Raw genomic sequence first — 24,302 nt, forward strand, 5'->3', positions numbered from 1 at the left:
GGATACAATAAGAGCACACATGATGTAAAAAAAAAGAAAGAGGCTTGATTTAATCTGTAAATAAATGCTTTTTTTTGTTTTTAATATAATACATTTATGATAATGATGTTGGCATTTTTTTTATTCGTAAATGTAAATTCAACAATAAAAAAATAACTTATTTAGTAGTTTTCCTGAAGGATGTTGAGTAATATGTGAAACTATGAATACTAACAAAAGGCTATATAATAATAATAATAATAATAATAATAATAATAACAACAACAACAACAACAATAATAATAATAATAATAATAATAATATTTTGTTATTTAATTGATCATTTCCCAAATGTCTTTTATCGACAACGACATAATCAAGTACAGTATTGTTTTTAATATAATACATTTATGATAATGATGTTGGCATTTTTTTTATTTGTAAATTATACAAATACAATTTAATTTATATTTCTGTATGACACAGATTAAAGGTAATAATTTTAGTTAGAATAATTATAAATAATAAGGAAAATTTAATTAATTAATTAATACTTGACTTATGGAGAAGGGGTGGGATTAAATAAATTTATACTTCTTCTCACTCCTTTTCGAATATGTAAATCAAGGCATCAAGTGTTTGACAATTTATTTTTCTTATGCTTTTCATTGTATGTAAATACTACTTGTTTCTGACTGTCCACTTGTTGGTATGATCATTATCTTTTTCTTTATTTTTTTATTTTTTCTTTATTTTTTATTCTACATGTTTGAAATAAATTTTGAAATGAAATGAAATGAATAAATGTAAACTCAACAATAAACAAAAAACTTATTTAGTTGTTTTCCTGAAGGATGTGGAGTAATATGTGAAACTACGAAGACAACTAACAAAAAGGCTATATAATAATAATAATAATAATAATAATAATAATAATAATAATAATAATAATAATAATAATAACAATAACAATAACAATAATATTGATAATAATTTGTTAATTAATTGATAATTTCCCAAATGTCTTTTATTGACATGACCCTAATCAAGTACAGTATGTACAAGCATGTTATACAGGTTTACAATTTATGTGTGATGATTCAGAATGAAATAAAATAGAATTGTTTACATACCACTAAATTGTATGGCCTCCACTAATGTACAGTATATACAAATATTTAAAATTGTGTTTATGCAATTATCTCTATACATTTGCCAATTCAATCATTTTGTTAACAATTTGTTTACAGGGTAGTTTCTGTCTTTTTTATTGCTCAATTACTTTTATTTATTTAATGTGTTATATTTCATATTGAGATATTTGCCATCAATATGAGGAGATAAGGAGCTTTTGAGTAAATTCTTTAGATATTTAGATTTGGCTTTTTATTTACAACGTTTTCAGAATTTCAATTTCAGTTGTAGACTCACGTTATTTAACTTGAACATGTAAACTGAGTTTTGTTCTGCACACAATGTTAAGTTGTGCTTCTGTGAACTCCAGAATCAACATTGTAAATACCAACTCCTTTATACCAAGGCAAAGAAAGTTTACTAGTATATCACATTTCAAAATAAATTAAGTATGTTTTACATAATGCATTGGAAACATACAAAAATAAAGAAAAACCGCATAAAAAAACAAATTAAAGAATAGAAAATTAAATTAAAACATTAAGAAAATATATTGTATATAAATACAGGATAGGAGAACAAGATGGTGTTTTTATTCTGGATTTAAAGGCGGTTAAAATTGGTCTAATATATAATATACTGTATAGTCTAATATCCTCTGGACATTTGTTCCAGCTCTAGTGCTTCTCCATGTTTAGTTTGGAAACCGTAAGCATCTCTGTAACTGATTCTGTGTGACAGTGCACCCATTTATGAACTGGTATTCCCTTGGACTTAACTTTATTTTAGAAAATCATTATATTGGAAAGTCATTAGTAGCCTACACACACGCCCTGTGCATGTGCATGTCTGCATATTTGCATTGTGTCTGTCAATATGAAAGTGTGCAGAGGCCTGACATGAGTGTGTGAATGCACATCTGTCTCTCTCTATCCCTCTCTCCCTCCTCATATACATCCTCAATCATACTGGTGACAGCTCCGGTCCCAGTATACGGGGCCGGGGAGGATGAGGTGGGGGGTGGGAGGTGGTCGGTCAGAGGTTTGAATTGCAAATCCGCTGCCTTCTGTTGGCGTCCAAGCCTTAGCGGGCCCTTCCCTGTCTTCATTCATGTGTTAATGAGGAGTCAGTGCAGGGGCAGATAGACAGATCGACCAGGGGCCTTGGCGTGGCGGGGGCGAGGGGAGAGAGTGAGGCGTGGGCGGTGGGTGGGGAGGCAGGCGGGAAAACGAGGGGGTCCTCTTGATGGCGGAGGCCGCAGTGGAAGTTTTGAAAGATGATGAAGACATGATGAGTGGCTGCAGCCTTTCGTTCTGGGACGAGGGAGTATATACTGTCATGGGGCGAGCTCAGAGGGAGGCAAAGAGGCAGAAGGTGGGGCGTGTGGGTGGGATTGTTATGGCTGTATGTTTCATGAGTTATCCAGGAATGATCACACCATCACTTGGGTGTCACGTCACATTTTGCTAAGCTGCCTTGAGGTGCACGTATACAGCCGTGCTTCTGTTGTGCTCTGATGGACACCTTGTGCTTTCTACATCTCAGTATGCAATGAACAAAAGTGTACACAAATAGTTCGTATGTAATATGATGTGTTTTACAGGTGTAAATATTCAAATTAGAGTTCAAATCGAGAGGATTTTGAGATATTTTAATATTTTAAATGTATATATTCAGTTGAAGATGATGTGAAATACATCTTAACCTTAACCTTTGCAGACATGCTCAATCTCATGTGCTTGATTTACAGTTAAAAGGATGTGCTCTCATCATCCAATGCCAATATTCATACGCGCTTTAAATTACAATTTCTCTACCTTAGACTCACTAAAAACAGGATTCACTACCTGATTCATGAGGACAAACATGTTTTCTTAGTTTATTTTTAATCAGACTACTATCTAATTCTGTGAAGGAGTAGCAGTGACCTCTGACGTGACAAATACCATGTTTTTTTCCCTGTTATTTTGTTGGCTGTCTCCAACCTGTATCCCATCCAAACTTCGGTCGTCTCAGCCTCTCAAAAGTTCCATATCTTCCCGCCGTTGAACGTCAAAAGTCAGCGCTACGCTGCCAGGCACCAGCTATAGAGCAGCCCGGGGTCACACATGATCAGATGACAATGACCCACACAATGGATTAGCTATAAAAGGACTGGGGGGAGAGATTAGGGGTGAATTGATGACGGTTGGCTGGCTGGTTGGCTGGCTGGCAGGCCTGGGAGACCTTGGGTCTGTTTCAATAAGGAACATAAAGCGCTGAAATTAACATGTACCATGATACCAAGCAGAGAGAATCCTCTTAGAGATTACATCCATAACATGTTACGCCTATGGAACTGTATGGAGAGGGGAGACAAAGAGCAGAGCGAGTGATCATTTTCTATTGTGGCATCCTATTCTGCTCTACTCTGTTTGATTCTATTGTGTTTTCTGTTCTACATTACAGTTTTGTTCATCTCATTCCTTCATTCTTCTACTTTCTGTTTTTTCCCAGGAAATGTTTTCACCTGGAATAAACTGGACCCCCCCTCAGTATGACAGCTGCCAGGCCACACTACTGCCTCCTTCATGAAAGGGGTAAGCAGCAAGAGCAACAGCAGTATCCCTGCAACATCTGTGTTGAGGCGCACATACACACACGTTGATAAAAGCACACGTTGATACGAAAACACACGCATGCACACACACGTACACGCTCACACATGCATGGACACACACACACGGTCCATCTGTCTTTGTCTCCCTCCCACCGCCATCACCACCGTGGGTCTGTCTGCGAAACAATGTGTGATGCTTCGCACAACACGCATGCTCACTTCATACGATGAACATTTTCTGTTCAACACGAGATGCAATGCAGATTTTTATGCATAATGAACATTGAGAAAATACTTAATAGAGTAGCCAAAGTGCTCAGGAGGGTGCATGATCCAAGTTGAGGATGCTCTTTTGGTCTACCTGGGAAGGAACCATTAAAACTCAGGACTGCTTGCCACCTAAACTGGACAAGGAACCAGGATGTTCAGTTGGCTAAAGGAGGGATCACTGAAAAGTGAATATATGAGAAGGGTCAGCTTTGGTTTGACAGTGAAATGATGCCACCTATTGGCTACCAGTGTGCATTGCAAGAGAAGGCTCTTTAACCTTTTAAATGCTAATAAATTCTAAACTAGTTGTTGCAAACTAGGAACTGGTGTCTTTTGCTACTAAAACAAGGATAGAGAGACAAGTCATTTGTGTTTATATAGCTTAAAAGATAAGCCTGGCAATCATCTATATGTTTCTTATTTCTTATTCTTATTTCATGTTTCTAATAATCATTATCAGCATGAAAAGACAACAATGTGTTGTCAGTCTGTCAATACTTTCCAACTTCCCCAGGCTTTGTCAGTAAATACGTTTATGTAGGATTGACTAAAAAGTGTTCATGGTAATGAAGGAACATGCCGGTGCAACAGTGTGGCTCATTCAATGGTGTTATGTAACTAAGTACTTAGAAATTGTACTTAAGTACAGTACTTGAGTTTTTCAATTTTATTCTACTTTATACTTCTACTCCACTATTCAACTACAATTAAGAGGTGCATATAGTTTTTTACGCCAGTAAATGTTTTTGTTACTCTGCAGATTCCGATTAATAATACAAAATATAAATCAACGAATAAATTATGATGTATTATTATGTATTATTACACGGCTGTGTTGAATACTCGATTCTGATTGGTCAATCAAGGCGTTCTGCGGTCTGTTATTTCCCTATAACAGAGCGTTGCTATGTATAGCAGACCGTTGCTATGGGCGCAGCTCTGATGTCAGACTTTGGCGGACCTTTTTTGTTTCAAAATATTGATTTCTTCAGTCAGTAGCCGTGTAATAAGTGGGATAATGTACAGCTTTCACAACAATGAACGGCTCGCTGTACATTATCCCTTACTGAAGCTACCCAGCAGTATATACGTATAGTAAATTATCCCCACATACACCAGCTGCATTACAGTAATGTACACATTAATGTATCAATAATTATAATCCAGTAATATATAATACAAATGTTGCTGAAATGAGCCATTCTACATAATGAGTACTTTTGGTTATTGAAGTATATTTTGATGATAATACTGTTGTATTTCTACTTAAGTAAGATTTTAAATACAGGACTTTTACTTGTAATAGTATTTCTACACTGTAATATTTCTACTTTTACTTAAGTACAATATCTGAGTACTTCTTCCACCACTAAGCTCATTGTTTTTGGACAACAACTGAGGTCTAAGTCACAGAGGAATAAGCTATATCAGTTGGTTTAAGTCTTTTGGTGGAATTTCATACCAGCAAATCTAGCTTACATTTATTTATTTTTTCCGTAACGAAACCAAACTCTTCGACACAAGCAATCATTTTATTTGAAAAAAAGTGAATTGCTATGTACAGTATACGTAAAAAAAACATGAGATCAGTCCTGAAACATTTCTTGTCTTTTTTGCTGTTCACGTTCGTCTCACACAGTCCTGTTATTTAGAAACAACAACAGGAGAATCCACACACTGTCGGAGCATTCCTGTACAGCATTCAACAAATAAAAACATTTTACATCATCACTTTTTCATCATCATAAGTGTTCTCAGATATCAAACCTAAACCGGTAGGTTTGATATCTAATAACATTGATATCAAACATTGGTCTCAAAACACACACAATAAATGTGTTTTTTTGTGTCTTCCTGTTATATTGTATTACAATTAATGATTCAGTATTTTTTGCTGACTAAAGGTCGCCCCCTGTTGGACCACAGCGGGAACTGGCACATGGCTCCTCACCTCATGAACTGATCTGTACAGGTTCACACTAGAAAGACAATCAAACATCCATTTAAGAATCTCTGATATGCAACTCTCTAGAAGCATTATTTTAGAATAATTGCTGATTGATTGATATCGGATATGACTTTAGTTCATATATAGATTATCAGTTTGGATAGGGTTAGAGAGAACAAAGGATATACATTTAAAAAAGGGGCAAAAAGTGGATATTGTGAATGGGTGTCTGTTCCTCAGGGGTCTCAGCCCTTGGTTGAAATGATTGCATAGCTCTGAGAGTTGGCTCCAGCCCTCTCAGGCCCACATGCTGTTAATACAGCAATGATTTAACACAAAATGTAATCCTATAGCAATAAAAGGATTTGCTCGATTGCTGAAACACAAACTCAAAACTAAAAAGACATTCTGTGTAGCAGGGCTGTGGTCAACATGTCCTTATTTGACCCCGTTTGGGAACTTCTTTTATCATTCATTGGTTTTAAAACTGGAAAAAAAGATGAATGACTTCTCTTCGTCTGTTTGGTGTCATTCAAGATTATCCACGGACCTGAAAGATCTTCACTGTATCGTCTGCATATTACTTGAGTTTGAAAAGTTTGACACATTGTTATATTTAAATTAGTAGTTTAAAGCAACATTTGACTTGGTACAACATTTATATCTGCATGCATCAACCATTTCAATTATTTCTGCAACTTTACAAACTGAATGTTGATATACTAAGTGAAACATTGCTTAAACTAAATTTAAAAAGAACATAAATCCCATTTTCATCCATCTCTTAATGTCGTTTTAAGCAAAATCATGTGCACAAGACACACACTATCAAATGTATTAGTCAAACAGCTACAACAGCGGGAAGTCGCTTTGTCCTCTGAACATTTTTAACAACTCGCAAAGCCCTCATATTGAAGTTGCTGCGTTACTTCTGCAAATGTTTAATTTCTGATACATTTATTAATGCATGCCTGATACATTTTTAATGGGATTCAATGGGACTGCTTGATACATATTTAATGAGGTTTTATGAACATGGCTCCCTAAGAATGAACACTGGCAGATTCTCACGAGTTTGATGAAGCAACGTCCATGATGTTTAGAGATCTTTTGATCATAACAAATAAATAAGAAAAAAAAAAAATATGTGAAAGATTGATAACATACAAAAATGAAGGAATGTAAAACATACACACACTCACACACACACTCGCTCACACAGACAAAACATCTATATATGAGCGATGTAAGTTATTGTTAGCATTTCTGCAACAGTGTGTGACAACAGTTGTTTGAAACAAGAGAGAGTCTGTGTTTTCTCGGAGCAAAGCCAAACTCTGCAGCTCTGTTTGGCCCTCGGAACGCACCGTACACATGTCACTGTTTGTCGCCCACCTCCCACCATCTTCTTTTCCACTTAGCTTGTCTCCTCTTCGACGCCTTTTAAATATTCTAGCGCTAAGTGAGGAACAGAAGAAGAACTCCACATTGAGTGCAACATGTGTTTTAAGTGAGACCCTCTTTTCTGTATTGCTCACTGCACATGCTCCGTTAGCTGCCTCTTCATCCCCCCCCCTCCCTCCTCCCCGCCTCCTCCCAGTGTTCACGCTGGACTCTTCCACATCATCCTTTGCGATGCAAAACAAGACCGTACCACAATGAGTGGTGAGTGCAGATGGGTGTGTTTTGGCGATGTCGTTGGGTGTCGGGGCAGGTGCTATAGCTCGCTGTGGCGCACGGGAGGCTCCAGCTTGTGCGACAGAGCGGTGAGGACCTTGTCGAACTTCTCGTAACGCTCCGATTGGCTGCCCTCGGAGCCGCGGCTGCCCCACAGGAGACGCATTTGAAACTCTGTCTGGAAGATCTCGTGTATTTCTGCTCGCTCCTGGAAGCCTGGAGAGGAGAGGAGAGGAGAGGAGTGGGTGTTACTCTTTGCAGATGACATGTTTAACAGAAATCGAAAAAAGTAGAACTCTCCTCGACCAAATATAAATTCTTAGTTGACTAATACTCATACGATTTTGTAGACTAATTGATTAGTTGATTTAATCGACAGATCTGTAAAATTGAGTTTCTCCACAAAGAATCACACAAAAGCACCACTTTAAATCTTGTGTTTACCAGAGATGTGCTCATAAGTTTCTTTGAAATAAGTCATTCAGCATGAAAAAAGTATAAAAAACAACTAAACGACTGAAGAAATATTAGTCGACTAAGACCAAAACGACCAATTAGTTGACTAATCGACAAAGAGGTGGCAGCCCTAGAAGAAAAGTTAATAAAAATCCCATAATTGAATAATAAAATAAAAACAAGACTGTGGAAAAAAATAAAACTTAACTGATTTTGTCAACTAATAAATAATAATAGCTAATATATTTTTTTACAATGATCTTGTAAAGCACTTTGTGATGTTATTTCTGTGAAAAGCGCTATATAGATACATTTGACTTACTTACTTTCAAATTAACTAACATAATATATATAATAAATAAAATATTTGGACATTTTTAATAAAAAAGCACTCTGAAAAAATGTGACTTGGAATATTACCATATAAATAATACTGTAACAAATAACTAAATAATTAGAGAAAAATTTAATTAATAAAACTGCCAAATGCATGTTAAAAAGTAAGCAAAAAGTAAGTCATAATTAAAAGAAAAAATATAATTATAAAGTAAAAAAGGTAATTAACAAATTAGTGCTGAAAGTCCAAATCTATCATCATTCTGTGTGACAAAATAATCTCAACTCAAAGGTCCACTAACTAGCCTTTCAACCATATTTCATGACTGTCATCAGCGATCTTCTCCCTTATGTATGACCACTTATCATCATGTGACAGAGTTGCCACACTCCAGGTCACGGGACGACACCTGGAGCCACTTCCATTTGCAGATGAAGACAGTGAGATGAGCTTGAAAGCTCTGAAAAGTGGACCTTTGAAATGAGATTATTCAGTCACACGTATAGCTCCCAAGGTAAAGAATGAAAATCCATGCTGAAATGCTCACTTAAACAATTTAAACTCCCTAACCTGACCCTTTAGATGAACTAAAGATAGCTTTTGAACATAAACATCTTGAGCTGAACCAATTTCGACAACTGTATGAAGTGACCGTTTCAACTTTGGCTCGTAGAAATGTTGATGAGGGGAGCAGACTGAGGTCAGGCTGATCGATAGCGAGTTATAACAGAAACAGAGATGTGAGCTGATAGCTATTGACACGCTGTTCAATAAAGCAGTAATGGCCTCAAACTGAGAACCATTGGGGAGGTATTAGGGATCAATACAGTTAACATGGTAGCCACACACACACACGGCCATTTCACCAAATCAGTGATACTGAACACACTTATCATTATTAACAGCATGAGATGTAACACAATACCAGCTGTACAACAGAACCAAAGAGGCTGTGGTGAGAAACAGTTCATAATTTCTTAAAGGACCCTATTTTCCCGTGTTTTTGTGTCCAAGTGAGTAATGGGGACAACATTTTTTGTAATTAATTCTGCACCGATTTACTGTACGTTATCATTTTACATCCTCTAAAAGTGCTTGTTTTTGCCACTGACAGGCTCAGATTGTTACCTTGTTCTTGACCTTTGGCTTGATGCGGCCTGTTTGTTATTGTGTCTAACCAAGTCTCGCTCAAGTAGACGTATCGTTCTGAAATCTCGCGTTGCATCCACATTGTCGAAATCAGCTAGATATTCAGCCATGACATTAATAATCTTTTCCTAAGCTACACATTCTGTACTCCAACACAATACACTCTGATAGCACACCTTCTCTCCACTCTTGCTCACATTTCCACCGTTGTCTTTTGGCAACAAGTCAACTGACACAATAACAAACTGAAAATGCGAAAGGTAAGAAAAACGTTTAATTTCTCTGTATGGTCCTTTTCATAATGTTGTCAGACATTTATGATAACAATCTGAACCTGTCAGCAGCAAAAACAAGCACTGTAGTGGACGTAACGTTTCATGGACGCTGCTCACTTGCCCTCGCAGCTGCTGGTTACACCGTTATCCCTCAATACTGGACCAATTAAAAAAAATGTTGTCCTCATTAGTCATTTAGAAAATATGGGAAAATTGAGTCCAGGTTGAAAAATACCGAAGTTACCCTTTAAGGTCAGTGTGAATGAAATAATTAACAAGGTTGTGTTAATGATCTTAAACCAAACAGTATCAGGGGTAACGGGGTGGTGAGAATATATACTTCTTCTACAGCCGTGCTACCGTGTACTTAAGCACGGCTTTGAGTTAACCCTTTGAACTCTGCAATAGAAATGGTCCGCCAGTGCCTACGCTGGTATTTTTGCTTATTGTGATGTCATTTCTTGGATTATCTTCAAATTATTCATATCCCTAAAATCTGTACAACCTAAGCTAAAAGGTTATATAAGTAAATAAACCATAATAATTGACAAAAGTATTGAAATTGTATGAAAAACATACAAAAATCTTTGTTGTTTTTTCACAAAATGTTACTAAATAAACACACAAAACATATTGATCCAAAAGATATGTAAATTTAGAAACATGAACAAACTATTTCTTAACACTACATAAGTTATTTGAACAATGCACATTTTTCAGTTTTTGAGAACAAGTGCAAAGGCGTTTTGATAGTTTTGTTACTTTCCGCACGTAATGTAATGACATCATCACGAGTGTACAACTTGATGACGTGAAAGACACAAGCCTTGGCTCTCCACTGCAAAAACAATGAATGCTCTAGCTGTTATGGTTTTTATTTTAGATCATGCAAACAATGGTCCGTTTTAAAGGGTTAAATGCTAACATTGAAATTTTTCAGTATGTACCAAAGTGGTAAATGCCCAACCGCCCAACAGACTGACAAACCAACATTGCCATACATAGAGCCACGCCGCTAGCATGGATAAAAACAACACAGATGCTGTCTCATGTCGGCCTTACCCTGCAGTTTGGTCTCAGTGTTGGTTCTATAGATCCCCCCGTGATGTGCGATGGTACGAGCCGCCTCTAGGTGGTACATAACCACGTCCACTCCCACCTCCGCACTCTCCCATGGCTCCAGCGCCTCCCCTACCGCCATGCCCCGCTCCAATAAGGACAGGACGGGAATGATGTGGGGGAGTGAAGTGTTGGACAGGGCGTTCGACTCTGTAAGCACAGGAGAGTTCAGCGTTGCAAAAAAATACACACTTTTGCAAATTTTTTTGCATGAAACATGCAAACTAAGATCTCACCTTTGCCGTCGTTCATGTTCTTCATGAAAGGTTTGAGTTTCTTCTCATATAGAATGGCGCCCTCTGTGTGTCTCTGGCGTAACGTCACCCACGTCTGCTCCAGGCGGGAAATCTACAGCAATAAGTGACAAAAAATGTAAGAATGCATTTGGAGTTTTTGTGCTTATGATGGTGACTTGTATCTGTGTCTCTCTTAACCTGTGGTAGCTCCAGGGCTCTCATCACAGCAGCGAAGCCAAACATGTTGCCCAGGTTGCTCTTCAACTCTGCTGCCAACTGGATGGTCTTGTGGAGCAGCGCCGCCCTCTCCTCCGTGCTTCCCGTACAGCCCAGCAGGTCCACCGCCATCATGATAGACATGGTGTAGAACCTGAGAAAAGAAGAACGCGCTATTCAATAAAATGCATCAATAGATGTTAATTGCTGCTGCTGATAGGGAAGCAGGGGGGTGTTGAGTCAAAGCCTATTTTGAAAGCCACTCTGGAAAAATTCACATTGTGGCCGACTGGTATGTGTTACAAGATAAGAACAGAAGAGGGAAGAGAAGAGGAGAGATGGAGGGGAAGAAGAGAAGAGTACAGATAATCAATAGCTGGATTAATGAAGGAGTTAGTGAGGGATGTATAAAGGAAGACCGAGGGGGAAAAAGCGTGTTTGTACCTCTCCAGTAGGTCAAGTCTTAGCTGGTGTCCATGTGGTAGTGTCAGCAACTCCAACCCTGAGGACACTCCCATCATCCTTTGCGTCTCTGAGGTCACGCCTAATATTCTAGCCACCTGTCCAAGAGTTTGAAAAAAAAGATTAGCCGTATGTGTGCAGGCATTTTAGTGTATACGATTATGCAAGTCAGCATGTGTGCTTTTGTATGCGTGATGTGTCAGCATGTGTGCTGCCATGTGAACTGCATATATTTATGTGTGTGCGTACCGTGCAGTCGGCCATGGTGATGTGTTTAGCGGCGGTCCGTGCGTCCACCTCAGCCAGCAGCTCTTTGACTCTCTTCAGCACCGACATCTCCAGAGGCTTATTCTCAGCTGGCATAAGGCAAGACTCGTACCTGCAAAGGTTTATGATTACACCGTATTAGAAAATACTGAACCAAGACGGAGGCATGAGCACTGGCAAAGAGTGCAAGAGATGAGTGTTGTAAAGATAAATAGGTTACCACATGATATTTAGTAAACCTGGTAGGCTCATCCAGAGGTTTTATGACACACAAAACCACTGGATGACCACGGTTTATGACTTTATGTTGATCATGTAGCAATCGGGACCAAGTGGGCGGATTATGAGTCAATGAGTCCCTGGGCAGAGACATGAAAAAGGGCCCCACCATCTCCCCTACATAGGAACAAGACACACTGTGCATCTCTTTGTAGTCGTTATGCATCTTTTCGTGGTTGTTTTGTGTCTCTCTGTAGTCATTGTGTCTCTTTGTAGTCACTGTGTGTCTTTTTTGGTCATATTGTGTCTCTTTGTAGTTGTTTTGTGTCTCTTTGTAGTCACTGTGTGTCTTTTTTGGTCATATCGTGTCTCTTTGTATTCACTGTGTGTCTTTTTTTGGTTGTATTGTGTCTGTTTGTAGTTGTTTTGTGTCTCTTTGTAGTCATTGTGTGTCTTTTATGGTCGTTTTGTGTCTCTTAGTAGTTGTTTTGTGTCTCTTTGTAGTTAATTTTCCATATCTTTGTAGTGTCTGTGTCTCTTCGAATGACATTTTGGTGAAATGGCCAGGTGAAGGCCAAGGGGGCCCCTGTGCCTGTACCCAGTTGGCTCTTTCAGTAATCCATCCATTTCGAATGGCAGCCACCCAACCCTCCGTCATAGGTGTAAGGCCTCTGGACATATCAACAAACCGGACTAATACATATGCAAACCAACCCAAATACACAGTATATATTCTACACAATGTGACACTCAACACTAGCTCTAACATTAGTCACTCACTGGCTCACACTGGTGCCTCAAACATAAGTCGCCTTTACTGACTTAACTGCCAATTTTCCCCCGTAGTGTTAACAGTCAATAATCCCCCTCTGCAGTAAATTTCACAGGGGACGCTTAGATGTCCAAAGCTGCTGCCGACTCGGTGTACCTGTCCATTTTCCTGTGACAAGCCTCATCTGCTGTGCCCTCCCATGGCACCGTAAGCCCAATGAAATATACAGTATCTGCTGTGTCTCTGACCACAGCACAAAGTCTGCCCTCGGGCTATTTCCCACAGGATTATCAGCTGTTTACTCAAGTCTATTTTCCAGTCTCTGCTCACTCATAGCTGTGCTGCAGTGCCTGCACGAAATTGCCTCACTCCACTATTTTGCCGTCTATGACAAAACGTCAGCAGGGGTATTGACCTTTGAACACAACCAATTTAAATTAACCCCGCTGTAGTGATGAGATCTAACTGTGGCTGTTACACGGTTTCTTTTTAGCTACCTTCAGCAGTTTTTTTTATTTTTATTGAGTCCAACAATTTGACTCAGCCGAAAGTCCAGCCATAAAGTTAAAGCAAAATGTTTGGCCATATTTCTGTACCTTCTCTTCTTCCTATGGACATGACAACTATTCCTTAAATGCACGTTCAGCCTTAGCACATGGGCGATGAAACTTGATCACTGTAATCCAGATTTTCCACTCAAAGAGAGGAATAAAACAAGACAGATTCATGCAGAAGTGTCTTCCACCGTTGGTGCAGACAGTAATCTGTTGTGTGCTGTTTTTAGCAACTTTCTAACTATATGGTTATGCATATTATTTTTTGTTGCACAAGATGAAAGTTGGCAACTCCAGCACCACACTATGCATTTGAAAGTGGTCAAACAGTCGGTTTTTGACCGTCCAAACTCCCCTTCAGCCCTCAATGCATGTAACTGAATTAGCTTCTGAATTTCTTTCCATTCTATTTCTCATCTAAATTAAATTTTCTAAAGAGGGAAATAGTGGTAAGACTCACTCACTCCCTCACCAAACTTCAAAAGCTGTCTTTGTGCTGTGAGTCCCTTTCATAAAGTACTCCAACTCAAGTTAAAAGAAGAGGTTACATTTGGAAACACCACAAAGCCTACTCCTGTGTGTGTGTGTGTTTGTCTCGTACTTGGATGGCCTGAACGAGGACGCTGTCTCCACTTGTGGTGCGCTGAACATCCCCTCTCCTTCCTCCCTCGCTCCATCCTGTCTCCCTTCTTCCACTCGCAATCGCTCCACATAGCCCTTTGTCGGGGGTTTCGGGGGCCCGGCGGGGCAAGGTCTGAGGTCACAGTAGCTCCCTGCTGTTTCTGAGGAATGTGATTGGTAGCTGGGATGATGGGCAGGCGTGGAGTGCGCCGAGTGAGAGGTGTGCGCGGGATGCTCTGGAGGGTTGTTACCGGCCGATGGGCTGAGCTGGGGGTCGCTGGAGCGGCGCATCTGTGGGGACGGTGGGACGACAGCCAGGACCCGCCCGCTTGAGTGGGCCCTCTGCCTGGTGACTGAAGAAACAGAGAAAGGGGAGTTTGTAAATGTGAAAGGGAGAGCTTTTATTTTTCATTCATATGCTCGTGTGTCACTTACTTGCACTATATGCAGGAGACAGCGGGATTTCCCCGACAGGTGACAAGGGGCAGCGGTACTCCTGAATCTGGTCCATGCTCATCGCACAGTTCCGCATTGCGTCTTTATGGTGGTGGATTGTCGACGGGCTGCAAGCACAGCATTTTTTAAGGCTGTTAAAAATCTTTGGGCATGGATTTAAAAGCTGTCAAGGCAGTGAAGGGGAACCTCACAAAGCGGTGCAGTTCAGGGTGTCACATTTATCAGTTTGAGATGACAGGAATGGTGTCGTTACAGATGCAAATGATAATTATTTCAGGGTGAGAGAGAAGTGGGAGACATTTTAGTTGGTTGAAGACAATTCTTCTTCGTGACACTCATATTCTTGTGTTATTTATGAATTCAAACCAGTGTTAGGAGTTTAAAGCAGGAGCAGAGCATATAGCACAGTGTGGCTTCTTAAGAAGAGATTCAATGCAAATAATAAAAACTAATATTTAAGGTGCAAAATCACTATTTTTTGGAGCATTAAGTGCTGGAAAATGTTTTCAGCAATCATGCCCAAATACATTTTTTCAAACATCTTTGCTTTCTAAAGCCCAGTGCGTCAGTACAGCATTGGTTTTGTCCCACGCTTTAAAAGCTTGCTCAACTCCTTTCCATACTCCCAATGAGGCTAAAATGTATTTCCACTGTACAAACATTATTTGTCTGCTCCTTCTTTGTAGATTCAAGTTTCAAACGGCCTTTTTTTGTGTTTGAAACTTGAACGATCCAGTGCAGAATTGGCGAGTGAAGAAGTCATTTTGCAACTTCACTCTGAGAGAAACTAAGAGGACTTGATGCTCATCACTTGGGGAGGTGCTAATGGTGTTTGTGAAGTGAGGGGACTTCAGGAATGTGAGAGGAAAAGTGTACTAGTTTAGTGCTCAAACACAACACTAGTAATACACACACACACACACAACCTGCAGTTGGGCACAGGCTCCGGCTCTGGTTCTGGTGGTGCCACTGGTGTCCTAACTGGACTGGGACTGTCTGAGTCACTGATCATGTGTACAACATAAAGCAAGAATGAAACATGATGAAGACTGCAAAAAAAAGAGACTGTCAGGGTTTCATTATTGGCTGCTCATCTCCTCGTTCTCCCGGCTCACCTGTGAGGTATCATCTTCTCCGTCGTCAGCCCGTCGGTCATGGTGACGCTCCGCCTCTTGATGTACGCTCCCCTCTGACTGGACGGCGAGTAGGCGGAGCCTTGCTTGCTGCTGGCCAGAGCGAAGGTGGCCTCCAGGTAGCGCAGAGGGAGGGTCCTGCTGACCGGACAGTAGATGTGGACGCCGCTGGACTGGGAGACCGGTTTGCGCTGGCCCACGTAAAACCGCACGAGCTCCTGGACCGAGTCGAAGCTGTCGGACTCCAACACATACTGCACCTGAGGATAGAAATTAATATGACGTCTTTATTCATTTATAAGAAAGAGTTTTCTTTTCATGATCTGTAATGCCCCCCATTAACCTTTATTAAGGATACTATTAAAGTCAGAGAGAGTAGGAGAGTCTGTCTGTCAGAAACAAACACGTTTTACATCATTTATCGTCATTTCCATTCAGTCACATGTTCGGCATCCGGTTTGATATGAGCTACATCATTTCAATTTCCCCTGAAACATTTAGCCTAATACATAATTTCTAGTGTTCAAAGGACACAATAATCATATTCTGTGTTATGAAACAATGAATTCACAATCAGAATATCAATTAATACAGATGCTAATAATGAATGAATAATAGAAAGGCGTTGTGCCAGTAGAAATGGTCCCCTAAGTAGGACACAGTCCACAGTATAAATACAGACTGCAGGCTGTTATTCATGTGCAGGTGTTTGTTAAACAGGTAACAGGCTACAGAGAGAAAACACTGCTGCTCTGCCACTGATAACTGTGTGTCTTTATTAGTATTAGTACAGTTCAGACATAAATAGCTGTTAAAGCCGACTGACAGCTGATCCAGCTGTGATCAGCTGCTGCGGTCATCAGAAACGGACGTCGCTCCACGTGACTTTATTCTCTAAAAACACATTTCCTCGCTACCTCTCTCCTCGCATCTATTCCTCGCCTCTTCCGCTCGCACCTCAGGTGGGACGGACTAAGACGCGAGGAGAGGAGTCGAGGAAAGGAATTGAGGAGGTACGAACTCGTAAATGGGAAAGCCCTCTTGACTCGCCGAACACAGATGTAAATAACAACACTAAAAAATGCATCACATTCAGGAGGCTATGGGAAACACTCATGTCTATAAAGGCCAGTAAAGACTGTAGTCAAGACTCAATACACCACTGGTTCCCAACCTGGGGGTCCCGACCCCCACCAGGGGTCGCCAAAGCTTCACGAGGCCTTCTTGATTTTAAGTAATAGGCAACTAAATATATACAGTTGGCCTATATCTCAGGATTTCATTCATTTCTGTGAAGAAAACTAAATGAATGTTTTTAAACTTTGGATTATTAAGGATATAAACAGGACAGAAATTGTGTTAACTGGCCTGTATTCACTGTTCTTGTCGTCCTCTTGTTGTTCTGTTAATGTATTGTTGAGTATTGTCTTTTGTCTTGCAATAGAAGATATAAACAAGATAAGGGAATGGTGAAGACCTGAACTCAAGCTATATTCAAAGAGCCTTCCCTCTCTGCTAAACAGCCCCGTCCTGCTTTAGAAAAGTAAATGGTAAAATGGTAAATGGACTTGCATTTATATAATGCTTTTCTAGTCTTCCGACCACTCAAGGCACTTTACACTTCATGTCAGCATTCACCCATTCACACACACATTCATACACTGACGGCATAAGCTGTCGTGCAAGGTGCCAACTTTGCCCATCAGGATCTAATTTAAATACTCATTCACACACCGATGACTAAGCCTTCGGGAGCAATTTGGGTTTTAAGTGTCTCGCTCAAGGACACTTCGACATGTGACCGGAGGAGCCGGGTTATCGAATCACCGACCTTCTGATTGGTGGACGACCTGCTCTACCCTCTGAGCCACAGACTATTAAGTATGAATAATTGTTCAATTATTCAATTATATACATAATGCAGACAGATTAAAATTATTAAAAGGTTCCTAAAAATAACAGCAAACTCATCTCTGATGCGATATTCACCAAAATAATCTGCTCAAAATTCATCCAAATTGAATTTCATCCAAATTACACAAACTTCCCTGCAGTTATTGCATTCTGTGTTCTGAACTGTCATTGAATATAACATGAAATATCCATAAAATATGTCACTTAGTCAGGGGTCGTCAGTTTACTCAATGCTAGAAAAGGGGTCCCTTCAGTAAAAAAAAGGTTGTGAACCAGTGATGCACCCTAAACGGAACATATGTTATGTTATTAGTTACACTGACACAAAGTAAAAGGCCTCTAGTTGTTAAGTGATGAAACACACAGCCAGTAAAAGCTTTAATACGTACCTTGGTCTCAGTGGATTTGACCAGGACCTTGCTGATCTTGAAGTGCAGCACCTCATTATCCCACCGACAGGTCAGCACGTAGTCGCCCACGCTGGTCAGAGAGTCACGCACGAGGAAATCCCCGTTCCGTACAACCAGAGTCTCTGACACCTAGACGGAGGAAAAAAAATATGTATATGGTTCAAAGTTAGTAAAAACAACACGGGCTCCAATCTTAAAGAGCTGGAAGCAAACTTGGCTCACACTCGGCTACAGCATGTGTGAGAATATTTTGTTTCCGACACCATTGTTGAATAATTGAATTTAGAGAATCCTGATTATTTATAACAATGCCTTAGGACAGTTTGTTTCTCTGAACAAACACAACCATCTCTCTCACGTCCCTGCTTTGCACAATTTTGAATTGGCAATGATGGATAAAACGCCAAGCGACAACGGCCAGACTGACTTTCAGAGGATGCATTTTATTGAGTTCAGCAATGAGACGTATTTTAAATGTATTGACAAAACGAACAACCCGGTGAAAGCAATCTCCCATTCGCGGCCAACGGAGCAGCTTGGGGCTGTACATCTCGCTGATACCAAACGCTGCAGATGTGTCTCTGGTGTCTGTGAGACAAATATTGATCTTGTCGTAGTCATGCAGGTAAAAAAGGGAAACACACATATTTCAAACTGAGCGGTATTCCCTTTAAAACGACCCGCAAAGAGGCGAGTGATGAAGGCTGGAGGTGTGACGCTTTAAATTCACTCAATACAGAGGGGATAAAAGGCATGAAATATGCAATGCAGCATAGCACAAGGTAAACAGTGCTTCACACACCAGCAGGAGGCAGTATATACACAGATCAAAAGCTCAAACCAAGCAGGATCCTCTTATCTCTCCCATTAATAAGCACCATTCTGTTGTGGTGGGGTTTTGTAGCTTTTTAAAAATATGATAAATATGTTTTTCACTGACGATTTGGAACAAAATACATATCAAAATATATATAGAATAATATGACTAGGAAAGCCACACACTTTTGACTTGTGCACATAGAGGAAGTCTTCACTTTAAAAGGGAAGAAGAGCAGAACAGAAGGAAGAAAACAAGCAGGAAGGAAGAATAGGATGTACAGTAAGTCTAGTCGCTAAGTATTGTTTTGGTAACCAGGGGGCTCAGGGTTTCCCCAAGTTTCCACTGGAGGAAACCATGCATACATGAATATTTTATGTAAATTAAAAGAGGAAAGACTCACAGATGGCTGATTTGAATCTGTGTTTATGTGTGTGTGTGTGTGTGTGTGAGAGAGAACAGAGGTTGATCAAGAGACGGAGGCTGCGTCTATGAACGAGAACCCTCCACATGTGCATGCAATGTGGGTGTGTGTGTGTGAATGTGTGTGTGTGTGTGTCTCAGTCACCAGCTGCGGAACTCAATTGCGTACATCAGCAACACACACAGCTGTCTGTTTGGCAGAGCTTCCCCTCCTTCTGAGCGCTAAAGCAATTTCTACTGAGCTGTGACAGATGATGGGATTCAGTAATCAGTGTCATTCTGTGTGTAAAGCGTTTAAACTGCGCTTTCAGAGCCAGAGACTTTGGCCAAGTAATCGCTTGACTAATACTATTGGTTTGACATTAACCACATCATCCCACTCAGAAAATACTATTGTGTTCTGTACTTTATCTCATTTAATTCGGGCTTTTTGAAATGTATCATGACATGTGGGGAAATAAAAAAACATTATTCATTATTTATTTCACTGCCACAAGGACTAACAGGCAGTTAGTGACATGAAGTTTAACTTGAAGCTTTTTATTTGTATTTTAACAGGTTTCTTGACAACTGAAGGTTTGAAAACTGATCGCTGACTAGTAATACATTGAACGGGACATAATCACATTCATTTCCAGGTTCGTACTTGTATTTTGGGTTTCTACTAGAACATGTTTACGTGCTTTAACGTTCAAAAAACACATTATTTACTGTCCGTCTGAATATAACTGTATCCACCCTCTGTCTGAAACGCTCCGTTTTAGCACCTGTCTCTTTAAGACCAGGTAGCTCTCAAGCTGTGGGCGATATATTCTAATGAGCCATATGAATGTGACATAGGCTTGTTGAATCACGTTTTCTGAAAAACTGACTGGGTTGTGTTATTTCACAGTTTGTGGGTTGGTAGGTACTCCAGATACCCAAAATGTACAGTATGTGCACAAGCACTGAAAAAGGGAGTTTTTCATGATATGTCCCCTTTAATGTTTTGGTTATTTCTAAGAATGAAAGTTCAGTGTGTTAGTAGAAACACATTACACTTTATTTGATTTAACCAAAACACAATGCAAAACTATGACTACAATGCTGCAACTAACGATTATGTTCATTCACAAACAAAGACAAGCAGCAAATATTCACATTTGAAAACTGAAAATTATTAACGAGTTTTTGCTTGAAAAATTACTGAAATGAATGATCAATCATCAAAATAATTGCTGATTAATTTTGCATTGATTGACTAATTAACTAAAACAATGAATTGACTAATCATTTCAGCTCTAATGGCTCCAAAGTGCTGCCTGCATAGGCCTGTGTGTATAGCCCATTTTCAACCGCAGGAACTTTTCCCCAGAACTATAAGAACCTTTTGAAGAACTCATTGCATTTCGACCGCAGGGATCAGGATCTAAATTAAGTTCCGGGGACATTTTATCCCCGAAAAAGGCCCTGTGGTCGAGTTTCATTCATTTCATTCATTCGTTTCATTCATTTCATTCATTCATAAAAAAAGGAAGTACCCTAGTATCGATTTAGGACCATTTTAGGACGAGAGGAGAGCATTTCTCTTTGTTCGATAACATCAAAAGTGAGGCTCTGCTGTCAGCTTCCCGACTCATTTTAAAAAAAGTCAGAGAGATTGTGCGAGCGAGCTGAGAGGCCAAGCAGTAGAAAAGATAGACAGCATGGCGGTGCTGTGAATGAGAGAAAAAATGGGTATTTTCTGATTGTCTGAGATTCATTAAAACACTCAGCAGATGATGAAATGCGACTTATGTGCGTGTACTATATACGTTTGTGTGTTCCCGTGTATGTGCTGGGACATACTGTGCACAGGAAGTGCGATACCTCGATGGTTTATTGCCTTGCATGTATAATATCTGTGTCCCCATCTGTTCTCAAACATCCATCCAGCGTCATGATTTAACTCGATGTTCTCTGCCATGCATGTGTACAGATTCCACTTGTACTCCACAGTGTGTGTTTTGTTTACCTCTCTGGGTATGTGTCCATGGTACCAGCCATGGCTCCGGATGTCAGCGGCGCTCAGCTTCAGCTCCTCCTCCAGCTCCTTACGAAGTTTCTCAGGAGGAGACTCCAGCAGGTACTTCTCCTTGGAGAACTGCGGGGAACAAAGACGAGAGGACAACAAGACATCAGTGGGAGTGATGAGTCGACACAAGGGACTCCTTGCACGACATGTTTGCCCTTACAGTGTATTGTAAAATGGACAACAGATCAGTCTTATATTACGTTGTGTTCATTTCCAAGAGGAGCTCGAGTACATAAATAACTACATAATGTAGAATTTACAATACAAAAACAAATAATATTGAAACACGGGTGTATGGTTCCTGGCTACAGCAGAGTGTCCTTTACACAGATACACACAGACATGCACAAAAACACACACACCTGCGTTACAGAAGGCAACACTGCAGGGAAGCAACAGTGTGTGCTGCTTTCTACACAAGCACACACTCAGGCACACTCACGCACGCACACACACACAACACACACACACACACACACACACACACGCACAAAACAATCCAATCGACCCTGACCTGATTACTGAGAGGCAGAAATCATCATGAGTACGCTCTTATTGTTCTCATGCACAGTGGAGACCTAGCTTTAGCTTTTCGAGTGTGGTCACTCAGGATGGCTCATAATAATGCCGAATACACACAAACACACACACACACATTGGTAAATACAAATAAACGGATCAGACTTCAGATTTCAAAGCTTCATATTTCTGTTTGCACAAAGAATGGCACTTGGGCGAAATCTGGGTTGTAAAACATGGGAATTTAATTCCACATATTTGAATGGTTATTTTTAGTAAGGGATAATGTACAGCAAGCTGGTCATTGTTGTGAAATAAACCCCAACAGGGCGATACGGCACCCCGATATGAAGCAGAGGGGTCTTGCATTGCCTGGAAGGGGTTTTATTTCACAACAATGACCCCCTCGCTGTACATTATCACGCTTATTACACGGCTACTTACTTAAGAAATCAACAATTTGACACAAAAACGGTCCGCCATAGTCTGACATCAGAACTGCGCCCATAGCAACGGTCTGTTATTCATAGCAACAGTCTGCTATAAATAAATAACAGACCGTAGAACGCTGTGATTGACCAATCAGAACCGAGTATTCAACAAAGCCGTGTAATAAACACAAATAATCTACAAGCCACGCCTGTCTGAGATAATGATAACAAGCATACAAGCTTCTTAAATGATATTGACACCTGAATTGGTTGAATCCACAATCAAACTGAGATGAAACTATGTGCACAATAAATGATTGAAAACTGTATGTGTTCAAGTATCTGATCTACTATTTGAGTAGGTACGGAGAGAAAAATAGGAAATCCCGCAGTGGGACCTCGATGTAACGTGACTACGCCATAACAACCGATGATTGTGGAAAGATTGAGTTCAGATTGATGATCTTAGACGAGGCAAACAGGGGACGCACGAACACAAACAACCTCAAAAAACACAAGGCATCCACACAGGAATAAACAGCGAAAGGAAATCATCTCGACTCTGCCAATATACGAGGAGAAATGAGACTGGAGACCAAAATAAACAGTAAACAGCCTCGTCGCTAAGGCCGGCCTGTCGTTCCTCCTAATATTTTCCTTCAATCTCTCCCTCAGACTCAATATTTTTCTCCTACATTCTCTCCGGCTCACACTCTTTTCTCTCTTGTTCACCGTTCATCTTCCTCTCTCCTTTCATCATCCCTCACAATCACAAAGTTTCATTAAGTTTTGAGACTTTTGCTGAATGCGTGCGACACACAAAGAGAGGGGCGAAGACATTGCAAGAGAGTGTGAGCGAGGATGAGAAACTGTGAGGATCCGTGTGTGCGCTGCAGAGTGTGTTGCCGCCTTCCCGCGTGAGTGTGTGTGACACGAGGAGACTACAAGAGCCAAACAATCGATCTTATCGTCTCCAGGTCACTGCAAGATGAAATTATTAACTTCCTCCTCTCCCCTTCTCTTCAGCCCTCTCTTCTCCAACCCTCGGGGGAAGATGGAGGAAGATCGCCACGGGGGGGCTCACTCTCCCAGATTAGATTTGAGGTGTGCGAGCGCACGTGTGTGTATGTGTGAAGAGGCCAATAAAAGAGCAGAGGGGTCAAGTGTGAAGTTATTGCTTTTCCTCGTCTCCCTGGAAACCCAGGAGGAGAGGCCTGCCGCTGAACTGATGCTCTACAATGAACTTGGTGTGTATAAGTGTGTATGTGTGTGTATATATATGAAGGGTTATGGGGCAAATTGAAATGTCAGTGGGGCTCTATTTATGATACGGTTCATGGAATAGGCTGACATCAGGGGGGCACGTTGAAAGAGGAAGGAAAAATGGATTGACAATAAAGGAGCGGTGGAGAAAAAGTGATTTGACAAGGATGCAGGACACAGCTACTTTATTGTATTCCAACATATGAGGGGAACTGAAAGTACGCCTCCAACACACACACACACGCAGCCATCAATCTACGTTAATATTGCAGAGAAATTCCTGTTTTCCTTTATGCTGTAATAGCAGACACACTCTCACAGAGCACAAAAAAGGGGAGGATAAAGACTGAAATTGTGTTCCGGAGAAATGTGTTGACTGGTGAGAAAAAGGGAAAGACACAAAGGGAATAAGTACAATGGGAGACATCCACAATGATAGTACTATTCTAATTATAATTACCAGGTGTATGCAACTCTTATACCCCCCACCTGTCCCCGCTTAGTCCTTTGTTTGCCATAGCAACATATCATTGTGTTTGTTTGCCTGTTGGTGTGCAAAGAAGAGTCCGTGAACACAACAGCCACACAGAGCA

General features: G+C 40.3%; 1 protein-coding gene across 3 annotated transcripts in view; it reads right to left on the minus strand.

The window, feature by feature from the left end:
- Nucleotides 1-5,500: 5,500 nt before the first annotated feature.
- The window catches only part of sh2d3ca (SH2 domain containing 3Ca), a 63,408-nt gene continuing 44,606 nt past the window's right edge, over nucleotides 5,501-24,302 (minus strand). For 2 of the 3 annotated variants that reach the window (XM_074617152.1, XM_074617153.1), the window contains 12 exons: nucleotides 21,437-21,565; nucleotides 18,183-18,332; nucleotides 15,862-16,139; nucleotides 15,673-15,750; nucleotides 14,726-14,853; nucleotides 14,271-14,643; nucleotides 12,107-12,236; nucleotides 11,840-11,955; nucleotides 11,378-11,549; nucleotides 11,180-11,291; nucleotides 10,887-11,093; nucleotides 5,501-7,823 (listed from right to left, as the gene is read on the minus strand). In XM_074617152.1, coding sequence (XP_074473253.1) covers nucleotides 7,648-7,823; nucleotides 10,887-11,093; nucleotides 11,180-11,291; nucleotides 11,378-11,549; nucleotides 11,840-11,955; nucleotides 12,107-12,236; nucleotides 14,271-14,643; nucleotides 14,726-14,853; nucleotides 15,673-15,750; nucleotides 15,862-16,139; nucleotides 18,183-18,332; nucleotides 21,437-21,565 — 2,049 coding nt within the window. In that variant the 3' untranslated portion in view covers nucleotides 5,501-7,647. The remainder of the gene's footprint in view (nucleotides 7,824-10,886; nucleotides 11,094-11,179; nucleotides 11,292-11,377; nucleotides 11,550-11,839; nucleotides 11,956-12,106; nucleotides 12,237-14,270; nucleotides 14,644-14,725; nucleotides 14,854-15,672; nucleotides 15,751-15,861; nucleotides 16,140-18,182; nucleotides 18,333-21,436; nucleotides 21,566-24,302) is intronic. The other variant, XM_074617151.1, reaches the window with a different exon arrangement.

The sequence above is a fragment of the Sebastes fasciatus genome, chromosome 19 (assembly GCF_043250625.1).
Source record: "Sebastes fasciatus isolate fSebFas1 chromosome 19, fSebFas1.pri, whole genome shotgun sequence".
NCBI lineage: Eukaryota > Metazoa > Chordata > Actinopteri > Perciformes > Sebastidae > Sebastes > Sebastes fasciatus.